Source organism: Anomaloglossus baeobatrachus, chromosome 6, assembly GCF_048569485.1.
Source record: "Anomaloglossus baeobatrachus isolate aAnoBae1 chromosome 6, aAnoBae1.hap1, whole genome shotgun sequence".
NCBI lineage: Eukaryota > Metazoa > Chordata > Amphibia > Anura > Aromobatidae > Anomaloglossus > Anomaloglossus baeobatrachus.
This window is the reverse complement of record NC_134358.1, coordinates 145,957,064-145,973,291: the sequence shown is the minus strand read 5'-3', so window position 1 is coordinate 145,973,291 and position 16,228 is coordinate 145,957,064. Positions and strand designations below refer to the sequence as shown.

At 45.2% G+C, this 16,228-nt stretch overlaps 1 protein-coding gene and 1 long non-coding RNA gene across 3 annotated transcripts in view; one reads left to right on the top strand and one right to left on the bottom strand.

Moving 5' to 3' along the window:
- Positions 1–16,228, top strand: part of LOC142244156 (chloride channel protein D-like) — a 265,090-nt gene that overhangs the window by 53,613 nt on the left and 195,249 nt on the right. The window contains exons 8-10 of the mRNA XM_075316355.1: positions 6,203–6,294; positions 12,614–12,714; positions 16,024–16,195. Of these exons, the coding sequence (XP_075172470.1) occupies positions 6,203–6,294; positions 12,614–12,714; positions 16,024–16,195 (365 nt within the window). The remainder of the gene's footprint in view (positions 1–6,202; positions 6,295–12,613; positions 12,715–16,023; positions 16,196–16,228) is intronic.
- Positions 1–16,228, bottom strand: part of LOC142244157 (uncharacterized) — a 113,931-nt gene that overhangs the window by 45,289 nt on the left and 52,414 nt on the right. The gene's annotated exons all lie outside the window — the stretch shown is intronic.

Below are 16,228 nucleotides of genomic sequence, written 5' to 3'. Positions count from 1 at the left end.
GCTCACCGTCTGGACCTTGTAGATCTTATTATCCCTTCTGCATATGACTCCTCCTGTACTTCCTCCCCTTCCTCTTGGACCAACACCTGACTCCGAATAATGCTTACAGTGTGCTCCATCTTGTAGATGACCAGAATTGTCACGCTGAGAATGGCATCGCCAGTGCTAAACATCTTCGTCGACATTTGTAAACTGTGTAGAAGGGTGCATAGGTCCTTGATCTGACACCACTCCAGCAGCGTGATCTGCACCACCTCTGGATCAAGTTAGCCCAGGGTATACGTCATACCGTATTTCAGCAGGGCTCTGCGGTGCTGCCACAGACGCTGCAACATGTGCAGATTCCAATTCCTGCGTGTCGGAACATCGCATTTCCGGCGTTTAACCGCCAGACCCTAAGACTTCAGGAGCGATGAAAGTTGTTGAGCTGCTGGGTGCGAAGGATGAAAGTGAGCACATAGCGAGCGTGCCCGCTGCACAAGGCCATGTAGGCCGGGATGGTATTTTAAAAATTGCTGGAGAATCAGATTCAACACGTGAGCCATACAAGGCACATGTGTCATTTTGCCCTGCCGAAGGGCCGCAGACAGGTTTGCATCATTGCCGCACACGGCTGTTAAGTCACCAACGTAGTCCACTCAATCAATTTGTACTCCGGTCGCCAGGTGACAACGTGTTCCTTTCGTGCATAGTGCTGATGATGGGAAAGGAGTCGATGCCAGCGGCGCAGGTGGACGCACGTTATGGTCACCCACTGGGTTGCGTTACCTTGACAGATACAGAACCACAGGCTGAATGTAGGTGATGGGTATCTCACAGATGAAGTACCATCATTCAGCTACAACCAATGGGAAGACACCACACCCTTTTTTAGGCCCCTCCTGTCTGCAGACCACTGCCAGACATAGCTATGAACCTCTTGTTACTGTTACCCCCAGTTCAGTTTTATGATTTTGTGTGCTTGTTACCTGACTACTTTTCCTGCTTGCTGTTTATGTACCTCGTTGGCCGATCCGCATTTCACATCTGCTTGTTTTCTGATTAAATCCTGGCCGTCCCATTCTGTTCCTCTTCCTCAATTAATGTTTTTGACCCTGCATGACTACTATTCTCTGGAACTGCAGCCTTCCACAGGTATTGATTAACTTGGGCCCTGTGTAATTCCAAATCACTGTATAGGGGTTAAAGGGTTTCAGGGTTCTGGGTGTCCAGCTTGGTGAGTGGCTTGCCTCTAGCCTATCCTTTACAGCCCATCTGAGTGTGTCGATCCAGGCAGGCGTTACACCGTGCTCTCTGCAGAAGGCCATGTAGGCCGTGATAGTGTTTTAACAATTGCTGGACAACCAGGTTCAACACGTGAGCCATACAAGGCACGTGTGTCACATTGCCCTGAAGAAGGGTCGCAGACTGGTTTGCATCATTGTCGCACCCGACCTTCCCTGGCTGCTGGTTGAGTGGAGACAACCATTGATGAAACTCGGTCTCACTCTCCAGAGCTTACCATCCACAACTCCTCAGCGGTGTGACTCACAATTCACAGACATTTCAAAGAAAAGAGTCGACCGCCTCATGCTGTTGAGCTCTGCTGCCAGCATAGTAAGGAGGTGTGTGGGATTCCTTGTGCGCAGTTACAACGCGGGTGGCCTGACCACACAGGGTTTGGGCCGAAGTGGAGGACCCACACGAGGTTGAGGAGGCAGAAGCAGTGGAGGAACTTCTACATACAGAGGAAGGATTGACACACAACTCGTAGGGATGGCAAAACTTGTACAGCAGACCCTTCTCCATCTCTCACCGTAGTTACCCAGTGCCCAGTCAGCGACATGTAACTCCCCTGTCCATGCTTACTGGTCCAAGTATCTGTGGTGAAATGCACCCTGTCACACACAGAGTTTCTCAAGGAATCGGTGAGGTTGTGTGCGACCTGCTGTGGTAGCGCGGGCATGCCTTTCTTGGAGAAGGAGTGACGACTGGCCATCGGCTCTTGGGGCACTGCAATGGGCATAAGGTCTCGAAAATCCTCGGTCTCAAAAGGGTGTAAAGGCAGCCTTTCTGTTGCCAACAAGTTGCAGATGATGAAACTCAACCTCTTAGGCATGTCATGCCCTTCGAAAATCATGTAAAACACAGCGAGGGGACTCCAACCACAGTCTCCCTCGTTTCCACTAATTGGGCCCCACACACCCCACTTGACTGGCATCAGTTGACCCCCCTTTTGAAAAAGAAAAAGATGCTTGGCATGAAGCACTCTCAAAAATACGCGTGCCTTTCACCTCCCCTGGATGAGCCAGGGGAAGAAAAGTCCTCTGAGAGCCATGACTTGTTCATCTTGGTTCTTTTACAAACACAGCGAGGGGACTCCAACCACAGTCTCCCTCGTTTCCACTAATTGGGCCACACACACTCCACTTGACTGGCATCAGTTGACCCCCCTTTTGAAAAAGAAAAAGATGCTTGGCATGAAGCACTCTCAAAAATACGCGTGCCTTTCACCTCCCCTGGATGACCCAGGGAAGAAAAGTCCTCTGAGAGCCATGACTTGTTTATCTTGGTTCTTTTACAAACACAGCGAGGGGACTCCAACCACAGTCTCCCTCGTTGCCACTAATTGGGCCACACACACCCCACTTGACTGGCATCAGTTGACCCCCCTTTTGAAAAAGAAAAAGATGCTTGGCATGAAGCACTCTCAAAAATACGCGTGCCTTTCACCTCCCCTGGATGACCCAGGGAAGAAAAGTCCTCTGAGAGCCATGACTTGTTCATCTTGGTTCTTTTACAAACACAGCGAGGGGACTCCAACCACAGTCTCCCTCGTTGCCACTAATTGGGCCACACACACCCCACTTGACTGGCATCAGTTGACCACCCTTTTGAAAAAGAAAAAGATGCTTTGCATGAAGCACTCTCAAAAATACGCGTGCCTTTCACCTCCCCTGGATGACCCAGGGAAGAAAAGTCCTCTGAGAGCCATGACTTGTTCATCTTGGTTCTTTTACAAACACAGCGAGGGGACTCCAACCACAGTCTCCCTCGTTGCCACTTATTGGGCCACACACACCCCACTTGACTGGCATCAGTTGACCCCCCTTTTGAAAAAGAAAAAGATGCTTGGCATGAAGCACTCTGAAAAATACGCGTGCCTTTCACCTCCCCTTGATGACTCAGGGAAGAAAAGTCCTCTGAGAGCCATGACTTGTTCATCTTGGTTCTTTTACAAACACAGCGAGGGGACTCCAACCACAGTCTCCCTTATTGCCACTAATTGGGCCACACACACCCCACTTGACTGGCATCAGTTGACCCCCCTTTTGAAAAAGAAAAAGATGCTTTGCATGAAGCACTCTCAAAAATACGCGTGCCTTTCACCTCCCCTGGATGACCCAGGGAAGAAAAGTCCTCTGAGAGCCATGACTTGTTTATCTTGGTTCTTTTACAAACACAGCGAGGGGACTCCAACCACAGTCTCCCTCGTTGCCACTAATTGGGCCACACACACCCCACTTGACTGGCATCAGTTGACCCCCCTTTTGAAAAAGAAAAAGATGCTTGGCATGAAGCACTCTCAAAAATACGCATGCCTTTCACCTCCCCTGGATGACCCAGGGAAGAAAAGTCCTCTGAGAGCCATGACTTGTTCATCTTGGTTCTTTTACAAACACAGCGAGGGGACTCCAACCATATTCTCCCTCGTTGCCACTTATTGGGCCACACACACCCCACTTGACTGGCATCAGTTGACCCCCCTTTTGAAAAAGAAAAAGATGCTTGGCATGAAGCACTCTCAAAAATACGCGTGCCTTTCACCTCCCCTGGATGACCCAGGGAAGAAAAGTCCTCTGAGAGCCATGACTTGTTCATCTTGGTTCTTTTACAAACACAGCGAGGGGACTCCAACCACAGTCTCCCTCATTGCCACTAATTGGGCCACACACACCCCACTTGACTGGCATCAGTTGACCCCCCTTTTGAAAAAGAAAAAGATGCTTGGCATGAAGCACTCTCAAAAATACGCGTGCCTTTCACCTCCCCTGGATGACCCAGGGAAGAAAAGTCCTCTGAGAGCCATGACTTGTTTATCTTGGTTCTTTTACAAACACAGCGAGGGGACTCCAACCACAGTCTCCCTCGTTGCCACTAATTGGGCCACACACACCCCACTTGACTGGCATCAGTTGACCCCCCTTTTGAAAAAGAAAAAGATGCTTGGCATGAAGCACTCTCAAAAATACGCGTGCCTTTCACCTCCCCTGGATGACCCAGGGAAGAAAAGTCCTCTGAGAGCCATGACTTGTTCATCTTGGTTCTTTTACAAACACAGCGAGGGGACTCCAACCACAGTCTCCCTCGTTGCCACTAATTGGGCCCCACACACCCCACTTGACTGGCATCAGTTGACCACCCTTTTGAAAAAGAAAAAGATGCTTTGCATGAAGCACTCTCAAAAATACGCGTGCCTTTCACCTCCCCTGGATGACCCAGGGAAGAAAAGTCCTCTGAGAGCCATGACTTGTTCATCTTGGTTCTTTTACAAACACAGCGAGGGGACTCCAACCACAGTCTCCCTCGTTGCCACTTATTGGGCCACACACACCCCACTTGACTGGCATCAGTTGACCCCCCTTTTGAAAAAGAAAAAGATGCTTGGCATGAAGCACTCTGAAAAATACGCGTGCCTTTCACCTCCCCTTGATGACTCAGGGAAGAAAAGTCCTCTGAGAGCCATGACTTGTTCATCTTGGTTCTTTTACAAACACAGCGAGGGGACTCCAACCACAGTCTCCCTTATTGCCACTAATTGGGCCACACACACCCCACTTGACTGGCATCAGTTGACCCCCCTTTTGAAAAAGAAAAAGATGCTTTGCATGAAGCACTCTCAAAAATACGCGTGCCTTTCACCTCCCCTGGATGACCCAGGGAAGAAAAGTCCTCTGAGAGCCATGACTTGTTTATCTTGGTTCTTTTACAAACACAGCGAGGGGACTCCAACCACAGTCTCCCTCGTTGCCACTAATTGGGCCACACACACCCCACTTGACTGGCATCAGTTGACCCCCCTTTTGAAAAAGAAAAAGATGCTTTGCATGAAGCACTCTCAAAAATACGCGTGCCTTTCACCTCCCCTGGATGACCCAGGGAAGAAAAGTCCTCTGAGAGCCATGACTTGTTCATCTTGGTTCTTTTACAAACACAGCGAGGGGACTCCAACCACAGTCTCCCTCGTTGCCACTAATTGGGCCACACACACTCCACTTGACTGGCCTCAGTTGACCCCCCTTTTGAAAAAAAAAAAGATGCTTGGCATGAAGCACTCTGAAAAATACGCGTGCTTTTCACCTCCCCTGGATGACCCAGGGAAGAAAAGTCCTCTGAGAGCCATGACTTGTTCATCTTGGTTCTTTTACAAACACAGCGAGGGGACTCCAACCACAGTCTCCCTCATTGCCACTAATTGGGCCACACACACCCCACTTGACTGGCATCAGTTGACCCCCCTTTTGAAAAAGAAAAAGATGCTTTGCATGAAGCACTCTCAAAAATACGCGTGCCTTTCACCTCCCCTGGATGAGCCAGGGGAAGAAAAGTCCTCTGAGAGCCATGTCCACATTGTCAGTGGACAGACACGTGTGCTTATCTGCCAGCAGACCCCCAGCAGCACTGAAGACAGGTTCCGAGAGAACGCTGGCTGCAGGACACGACAAGATCCCCAAGGCGTACCTGGCAAGCTCAGGCAATTTATCCAGATTGGAAGCCTAAAATGAGCAGGGCTCAAGTTGCACAGTAATGGCATCGACGTTTCCTTGCATATACTCATATCTGTGTCTCTTCCTCTTTTTCCTTGTCCTGCTCTTTTGTTTTTGCATGAGTATATGTCCTTGTCACTTTCCCATGTGTTTGTGTTGGGAGTTGTTTTTCACCTTTTGGACACTTTTGAGGGTGTTTTCTAGGTGTTTTTATGTGTTTGTGATTGCCTGCCATTGTTTCCTATGCGGTTCGAGTTCGGTTCGTCAAACGTTCGACGAACTGAACTCGAACGAGACCTCCGTTCGACGAACCGAACTCGAGCCGAACCACGACCGGTTCGCTCATCTCTACTTAATTGTCACTTTGAGCCACAATGCATTTTTTTAAAAAAAAATTGCAATATCATTGTATTATAGGAATCCACATGACTTTATGACTTCTATCTTCATTCTAGGCAGTTACACTGACTATAACAGTCTACGTACCATATTTCTTCTCATGTACTCCAGACCCTACCAAGACTGACCTCACAAACTCCTCTCATGGGTAAGTGTATACCATTAAATCCCTATAAATATTTTATTATGACAATAAACTAAAAGAAAATGTATCTATATAGGAACAGTTCAGATTATTATGCTGAAAATGTATTTGCAGCTTGAACCAGTGTTTGGGTAAATAGTGGATCCTAATTGTTTTTTTTTTTACAGTACACTCAGCACCGATCACTATTTATTTTGTCTCTTGATTAAAATATGAAAACGGGTTTTAGTTTTAGCCTTATTAAATGCAAAAGAAAAATTAATAGATATGTGAAGGCCTTATAATGAACGCCGTTACAATAATACCAACATAAACCTGTTGCTATCATCTACTGAGCGGTCTGTATATGTGCAATAACAAAGTTAGCCACTAGTGGGCACCATTTGATAGCTTTTGATGCTGATATGCACGCATCCTTGTAGGTAAAAGTATATCAATTTGCAAAACTTTTAGGATTTGAGAACAATTAATTTACAGAAATAAGTGTTGTTTCAGTATAAGATTTGTGATTAAATAATTGTTACTAAACGCTGAAAAACTTCACTACGGTCCAATGGACGAATATATATATATATATATATATATATATGTGTATATATATATGTATATGTGTATATATATATATATATATATATATATACATATATACACACACACGCGTATATATATATATGTGTATATATATATATATTTTATTTTTTTTTCATTATCACTTAAATAATTAATTCCAAGTTTCCCTCTGATATATCTTAAGGGCTGGTAGATGAGTTTACTATAATTAAAACTTATCTAGAAATAGCAAACTCGCGGCACATAACAATAATCCCCAAGGGACTGGGCTATTTTGGGCCTTTTGGAAACAAGTTTTTTTTCATTGGTGTTTTCTGAAAGCCATGTGATGTAGACGTATTGGGGCTTGTGTTTTGCTGCAAATGTTGTATTTCATTAAAGTCATCCTTTTTGAGTATAAACAACATATTGATAACATTTTATTAACTTTCTCTGGATGGAAATTCCATTTAATATTTATTTCTACACTTAAAATTTTGCAGCTTAAAGAATTCATTACTGGTATAATTTGGGTCATTTCTTGTTTTATTACTTTTGCATGGACTACACTTCAAAATAATTACTTTGTTAATGTCATATTCTAGGAGTCACAACATTTTGTTTTTCTGTTGACAGCTGTATGAGGGCTTGTTTTTTTACAGGACAAGCTGGACAGTAGTTTTCATTTATAACATTTTGGGCAATACATGACTTTCAGATCACTTTTTACTGTGTCTTCTTTGAAACGGGTTAATGAGTAAAAACCAAAAACAAAAATAGCAATTTTGAAATTGCTGTATATTTTTTGCAATGTTTTTGGTTTTGGTCCTTTGGTTTGTGACCTGCAGGCAGCTATAGTGTTTTATGGAGCGCTCAGGAGGTCAGAACTCAATACAAGTTTATGAGAGCCTTTTTCTGGCCTAATTTTGGTTTTCATAAACTTGCATTGGGAGCCTGTGACGTACCTTCTGATTTCAGGAGTCAGAACTTACAGACAAGAGATGGCACAGCGGGACAGGAGCATAGCCAAAAAAGTATGAAAATGCTGGAGGGCGAGTATAATGCTAGGGGCAGGTGACTTACATTTAAAGCACCACTTCTGCGCTGAAAAAATAAATGTTGACGTGGTCTTAAGATATCTTCCTCCTATAGACAAAATTGTGGCTGACAAAGAATTTATTTAATAAACAGAGACTTACAGGGTAATAGAGACTTACAGGGTAATAGAGGAGAAGAGGGGTATGGTAAGTGGCACTTTGCAGTAAGGCTATGTTCACATGTCCTGTAATCATCCGTCAGAACGGGAAACTGATTTCTGCCGTATGTTTTTTTAACGTGGGAATCTACAACAGAGCCGTTAATGGATTTCTATTTAGCCATCCATGGTACTTACATTTGTAATGGATCCATTGTTTTCTTAACAGATCTGTTACAAATGGTTAAATAACAATCCAAACGGATCTCTAACGGATCCGTAATAACAGATTATTATTATTTATTATTATTATAGCGCCATCAATTCCATGGCGCTTTACATGTGAAAGGGGTGTACATAATAGAGACAAGTGCAATAATCATAAACAATACAAGACACAGACAGGTACAGGAGGAGAGAGGTCCCTGCCCGCGAGGGCTCACAGTCTACAAGGGATAGGTGAGCATACAGTAGGTGAGGGTAGAGCTGATAGTGTGGCACTGTATCAGACTGAGGGTTATGGCAGGCTGACTACAGGACATGTGACCCCAGCCTAAATTCAGTGGAGAGCAGTGTATCTGATTTCTCCCCAAATGTGTTAATCTCTTGCAATATATGGATTGCTTGTGAGGTATGCTTTGAGAATACATTCCAGAATAGCTGTGCAATTAAAACTTTGCACTCAATCTCTTCTTACCTGGCCTGATTGACAGCTCCTCATTGTCCCTCCTGTCTGCTCTTCCTAAAGTGGTCTACGTGGTCTGCTTAAATCAGCCAGAACATATGATTCTTAGGCCAGTGGTTGTATTAATGAGATAACTCACATAATTTATATATTTGTGCGTTTTGTCCATGGTGCATGTTTGATAATAGTACATATCTCACTGTGATGACCTATAATCTCTTGTCCACTAATTAAATAGATTCACTGGCTTATGTGAACAAATAAATTAAAATATAATTTTGTTTTTCTCCTTAAAACAAGCTTGACTAAAGGTGGCTTTACACGCAGTGACATCGCTAGCGATGTCGCTAGCGTTCGCACCCGCCCCCGTCGTTTGTGCGTCACGGGCAAATCGCTGCCCATGGCGGACAAAATCATTAGTGCGTGTCTCACATACTTACCTTCCTAACAACGTCGCTGTGGCCGGAGAACAACCTCTTTTCTAAGGGGGAGGTTCGTGCGGCATCACAGCGACGTCACACAGAACGCCACCAATAGAAGCGGAGGAGCGGAGAGCAGCCGCATGAACGATACTCCCACCTCGTTGCCGGAGGACGCAAGGTACGCTGTTGTTCGTCATTCCCGGGGTGTCACACGTAGCGATGTGTGCTGCCTCAGGAACGACGAACAACCTGCGTCCCAGAAGATCAACGACATTTTGAAAATGAACGACGTTTCAACGATCAACGATGTGGTATTTTTGATCGTTAGCGGTCGCTAGTACGTGTCACACACAACAACGTCGCTAACGAGGCCGGATGTGCGTCACGAATTCCGTGACCCCAGCAACATCTCGTTAGCGATGTCGTTGCGTGTAATGGGGCCTTAATTCACACTATTGTCTGAAGCCTAGCTGAGTCTTATAATTACAAAGCAACCAGGCTCAGATACAAATATTTAGCAGTTGGACTAACCAAGGTATATTAATAATTCTCAACTGCTGAAAAATTACTTAATATAGTGTCCAAAATCTATATCTTGACAATAGTACATAAAAAGGAAAATAAAATCAGATTACTGCTATAATGCAAGCAATGGCAAAATATCCATAGTCAGTGAACGGGATCCTCGGGGCCGGCAACCAACGGGGACGGTAATCACAAAGAGGCGGGAAGGAGAACACCTGCAGTGCTAAAAGTTTTTGTCATGCTATACTATGGGAGACACTGAAGCAAACAGGGAGTGTTGCTTCAGGGAGTAGTTAACAGAACAATCACTAGGGGGCGACAGGGTAGTAAACAAGCCTGCACTAATGTAACACTGCCCGGAAGGGAAGCACTGCAGCTCACCTAATTGAACAGTAAGCTGGAAAGCCCACTAGAGGCAGTAGGGTAGTCAGCAAGCCGGATTTGCAACAGGAGGTCTTGTCAATGGTACAGGAGAAGGCAAAGTGTGGTCAGATGATAGCCAAAAGGTCAGGAACCAGGAAGTCACGAAAACAGGTGCGGGACAGATGTGGACAAGGACAAGAACGGGGACACAGGTCAGAGGTTGGGAAAAAGGCAAGCGACGGATGAACAGAGGAGGACTAGAGACCAGAGGGGAACAGACTTAGAGACAAGGACAAGACGGGAGGCACAGGTCGGGTCCGTCAGGAGACAGAGGTCAGATCGGGTCAGGGGTAAAACGGAGGTCAGATCGGGTTAGGGAGGAAATGGAGGTCAGGACGGGACAGGACAGGACAGAACAGAACAGAACACAGGTCAGTAACAGGAATGTAATGCAGCTGAGTTGGAATTAACCCCTCCCGACCTGGAACCCTGAGAAGGAATACCAGCAATGACTCAGCAACACTAAGTCAGGCATGGGACATGACAGTTTCCCTCCCCTTCCCACCCCTTTTTGATTACTTCAATAAAGTTAGTTTTATTCACCAAAAATGCAGCAAAATTGCTGCAAAAATACAGCAAAACCTATTTTTGTTGCTGGTTTTGCACTTTGTCATTGCATTGTATGGGTGAAAAAACACCACAAAAACACTGTAAAAATTCTGAAAGAATTGACGTGCTGCAGATTTAAAAAAAACAAAAAGAAACCAAAACAAAACAAAAAAACCCGCTGCTGTTCTGAAGTTCAATCTGGAAGATAAAACAAGCGTTTACATGAGATTTTTCACATCTCATAACTTTTGCTGGTACAGTAAAATTAAGCTTTTATTTGCATAATAAAATGCTGGAAAAAGTGCTGAATGTGAACATAGCCTAACTAGGCAAAATGTATCAATATTTTCATTAAAATCACTACAAAAAAATAGGAACACATTCCATAAGTCAATTTTATGTGTTTTAATAATGTTCTGTACATGCCTTTTATACTTATGTAGTGCCCCAGGGGGATGGGGTCTAGGGGGTTTACTCGTCACCAGGCCAGTGATTTCGCTCTGTGGCCCCGTCAGCTACATGTAAAGACAAACAAACAGGCAGGTGCAAGTTTTCCGGTGTAAAAGGGGGATGAAAGGAGTGTGATGGGTCCCTGGGAAGCGTGTCACAGGTTGCAGAGGTGACAGGGATCTCGGCCTCCTCTGCTGCTGACCCTCCCTGTGACTTTTCCTCTCCCAGGATTGGTGTTGGATGGGGATGGGGGATGCTTTGCATCGCCACCCGTGCTGCTCGGCCAGGAATCGTCCGCCACTGCGACATGTTGCTGTCCTCTGGGGCTGGTGTTGAAGCAGCTCAAGTAGTCCAGCTCCCCACAGGCGGAGCGAGCCCCGGGGTGGACGGTGGGGACCTGGGAAAAGGGGCCGTTGGTGCTGAAGCGCGGGGCGCCGGTAATAACAGGCCGAGGTAGCAGTTGCGGGTCCATGTCTTTTACTCACAGTTCATTAGAAGGCTGCCCTCGGGGTACTGGTCACTGCCGTGCTGGGCCCCAGCCGATCCCGGATAAACAGGGAGCAACCACCAGTGTCTGTGAACATGTAAGACCTTTCTCCTCTGTGCTCGTAGTGTAATGTGGATCACCGAGGCATGAAGCGACTTGGGGCCTCCAGTTCCACGTTGTGTCCCATTCAAAATGGGGTTAGCCCGGGGACTACCTAGTCCAGCCGCGACCCTGCAGAATCTGATGAAGCAACCTGAAGAATGGTCCATCCTAGGGCTCTGCAACCTGTCTGCGCCAGCCTCAAGGGGGCGGTTCAGCTTCCCCTCAGTTGCCATGTTCTCCTCAGTCTCACCCGGTAGTCTCAGTTACTCCCAGTCCACCCGGTTCAGGCTTCCTCCAGTATGCCCGTTTCTACGAGTCCATGGTTTTTTGGTACTCTCTCTCCTCTCCTCCTGGAATAGCTCTAAAGCACTCATTCCAGTTAGTCCCCCTGATGGGGAGCCATTCGGTGCACCCCTCAGCGACCTGTCTCCTTCTCTTCTCCCGATTGTTCTCTTCTGTGTCCCATATGAACACAGGATGTTATGCAAGTGTAAAGCTCCAAACACCAGCGGTTAGCTCCCTCTTACCTGGATTAGTACAGCATTGTAAATCAAATGCAGTACCCTGTGGTGACTGAGGCCTCAGGGGCGCCACACTTACATACTTGTATACTGCAACAGTTTTAAAAGTATTTATAAAAATGATTATGGTTGAGAAAAAATGAGGATTATTTTATTCTGGCAAAAAATGTGCGAGATCTAAATTAGGGTCCTAAACCCTAGAACAATGCACCAGGTCTTTGTACCATGTCTGTTACATTAGGAGCCAATTATTTTATAAATGGGACGTGATAAGTGGAGGGGACAAGTCACAGATATTACTTTGAATTAAAGTCACACCTCTGCCATTATAAATATATTTCCCATCTGTGTAGCGAGAGTGGACAAAGATACGGCAAAGAAAAGTTCAATATCATGTGTCTTCTCTTTCCATAGTGGTCATGAAGTGTGGGATGTCGCTGAATATAATTGTCCACATGGCTCCATGGTTCCTGGATCAGATGACCTTCCAAAATCAAATAATACAATTAATCAAGGTAATACAACCTTTACGGAAAATATTATGTTGCGAGGAAATGTCTCTCTAGTGTTTTTGGTAATGTGCAATTTCAGAAAACATCCCATGTTATAGTGCATTGAAAGTTAGGTATCTCCAGTGATTCTCAGAGAAGTTTGTTATGCAAATTAGAACCTCTCCTCAGTGGAACTTGAGTTTATTTTATTCTAGGAGAGAGCTAATTTGCATAGTTTGTGACATTTGTGTCTTAACCTAGTCCTACAAATTCTGCTTCAATGGATAGCCGACACCGTACTTGCAATGTGAGCAATGCTGGATAAGGCAAGTGCGTTCCAGCTAGGATTTATAGGGCCATCTGGCCATGGTGTCAATATGATTTTGCAGAGTAGCTAATTAGCAGCTACAATTAACTCTCTGGTGTGAGCAATGGGCAGAGCTGCACCCTATATAAACTACATGCAATTTGCTTGTAGTTGCCAGTTATCCTGGAATTCTGACCCTGGTAAGCTGTCTGGTAATACTTTGCTGCCTGAGTTAGCTTTTGGTGCCCATTCCAGACTTTGGACCAACCTAGCCCTCTGTTTGCTTCCCAACTCTGACTTTAGCTATCTGGTTTGGCCTACCTAGGCAACCTTACATTGCCAGTTCACTCTGCACTCTGGTATCTACTCTGTAGATTAAACTCAGTGAAACTCTAGTGCTAGTTCAATGGTGGAAGCCCTGTTTAGAGCCGACAGGCTTCCACGCACAGCTCAACTTTATCACTTTCCTGTAATGGAGCAGCTGATCTCTTTTAAGTGAACCAATATTTCAGGTTCAGTGTAGTTTAGCAAATGAAATTCTGAAAGTTATGGCCCCATACACAATATGTCTACATTCAGATTGTAAACCATTGCAAAATATTTTATTCTTAATTAGAATCGTTATAGCAAAACAAAATTTGGACAGCTGAGATATATACAATTATATAGAATTTCATCACTACAGGGTCAGGGAAGCCCTACTCCAAAATCCTAGTTGCGGTTCAATAATGAAGTGTCTGGGTAGCTAAAAAACGTTAAAGGATACAGCAGCACACTACATTAAGGAATATAAAGAAGATAGCCCAAAAAAAGAGAAGACAGCCTGAAAAGAGAGAACAGCTCCAAAAGAAATCAGACAGCTCCCCCCCCAAAAAAAATCGTTCACACCAGATCCCAAACAACAACAGCTGGCAAGTGTTGATGGTGGATGGTGGAGTGATCTGCGTTGCTGTCAGGTCACTCGCCATTCCGCTCACACACACACATCGGGTCCAGTATCCCTCTGCTCCCTCTCACACATATCCGATTGCAGTATCACTGCACTCTCACACACACTCACATCTGATCACTTTTCTCTCACTTACTCTCACATCGGGTCCCAGTATCACTCTGCTCTCACACACATATCCGATCGCAGTATCACTCTGCTCTCATACACACACATACACACACACACACAAATCCGATCGCAGTATCAATATGGCCTCATACACACACACACACACACATCCGATCACAGTATCACTCCGCTCTCATAGACACACTCACATCTGATCACTTTTCTCTCACTAATTTTCACATTGGTTCCCAGTATCACTCTGCTCTCACACACATATCCATTCGCAGTATCACGACAGACTCATACACATACACAAGCACACACAACATTTCCGATCACAATATCACTCCACTCTCTCACATATACACACACACACACATGAACACATGTGGCGCCCCTGAGGCTTCAGTCGCCATAGAGTATTACAGCTCATTCAAATTGCAGTATTCGCTTCGAGGTAAGGAGGGGGCTAATCACCGGTGTTCCACATTCACACTTTACATATAGCTTAGGAGCCTTCTCTCTGGTGAGATGTGCTAGGGTAGGCAGGGGGTTGGCCATCACGACGTATGGGAATTCCCTGGTCACTAGGATAACCACCTGGGGGGTGGGTTCCACTTGGGGTAGAAGAGGAGCAAACACACACAATCTTCAGTCAGTCTACCCGGGACATCAGTTCTGTGACACAACACCACCTCTTCCTTCTCCTCACAGGGCCTAGGGCTTGGAGCGTAGCGCTCAGCCCAAGTGCCTCACAGTGGGAAGGGAAACTCTAGAAAAGGACTTTCTTATTCTTTTCAACACCAGTGGCTTCTCCTAACTTACCCTGGGTCGACGGAGTTGATCACAGCAAGTGACCGGTATTACCCGGGCGAGCGGCACGAACTGTGAGTAAAGACACCTGGAAATACAGCAGCAGACTCTGACTCTTTATTACTGGCACCGCCGCCCCACACCTCGGCGCCAAACGCCATTACTACTCCTCTCACTATCCTCCCCGGGGCCCACTCCACCTGTGGGGAGTGATACCATCTCTGGCTACTATTACCATCTGCCCCGGAGGACAGCGATAGCAGCGGTGGCTAAATGCCTGGCCGCATATCACTGGTGGCGTCACAACATTTATCCTACTACTACCCCCATCATCTTCCCTCCTTTTGGTGTACACCTTGGGGCATGAAGCCGGGCAGGCCACCGCGACATCGCGACATCCCAGATCATCACACCAGTCCAGCGACGAGTAAGGTAATGCAGGTACGAGAAACACCCATGCCTGACATCCCCCTGCCCCCTGGGTGCCACACACACACATATCCGATCACAGTATCACTCCACTCTCACAAACAAGGGTGTAGCCAATCATTATGTGAGGATTGAAAAGTAACCAATAATGTTGGTGTGTATTGACTTGTATGTTAAAGTTTTTCAATAAATATAACCTCCGAGCATTGACCAGATGGGGAATCAAATGACTGTCAGAGCTGGCTTCGTTTTTCCCTCCGTGGACGCAATTCACTGGCACGTGGCCCTTGGCTGATTGCCATAACAATAGTAAACTACTGTAGTGCTGATGTATGCATATAATATGTCTTGTGTGATCAGAGGCTGTTTGCACTGTAGTTTAATCTTCTGTACATGTAATAATATTCCTATACAATCTTTTGTATTTTGTTTAGTGTAATTCTCCCAATTTCATTTAATTGTTTATTATTATTATTATTATTATCCATGAATAAAGTTAATATAAATTTGCATATTTTTCAGTTGTTTGAATTCTTTTTTGTATAATATAATTCAAAACAAACCAGCCATTGTTATCTCTATTTTAGGTGCCTGGATATTTATAGGTTTTATTTTGTGTAGAATGTAGATGACATACATTTCTAGCCATTCAGTATCTGTCTCTTACTATTTTTCACAGGAATACATTTCGCTACAGTTTTTCTGCTGTTTTCTTGTTTTACAGCTGCTGCTCTTCTGGGTAAAAATGGGAAACAAGGGATCATGATTCTCTTTGAGCGTGGAAGTCATGAAAAGTTTGGATTTCCCGCACTGTTTATCGCTCTCGGATTCTATTTTACTATTTCCTGCTGGACTGCCGGAACTGCTGCTGCAACTGGGCTTGTTGTACCCATGCTGTAAGCATGTATATGATGTTATCTATGCTATTA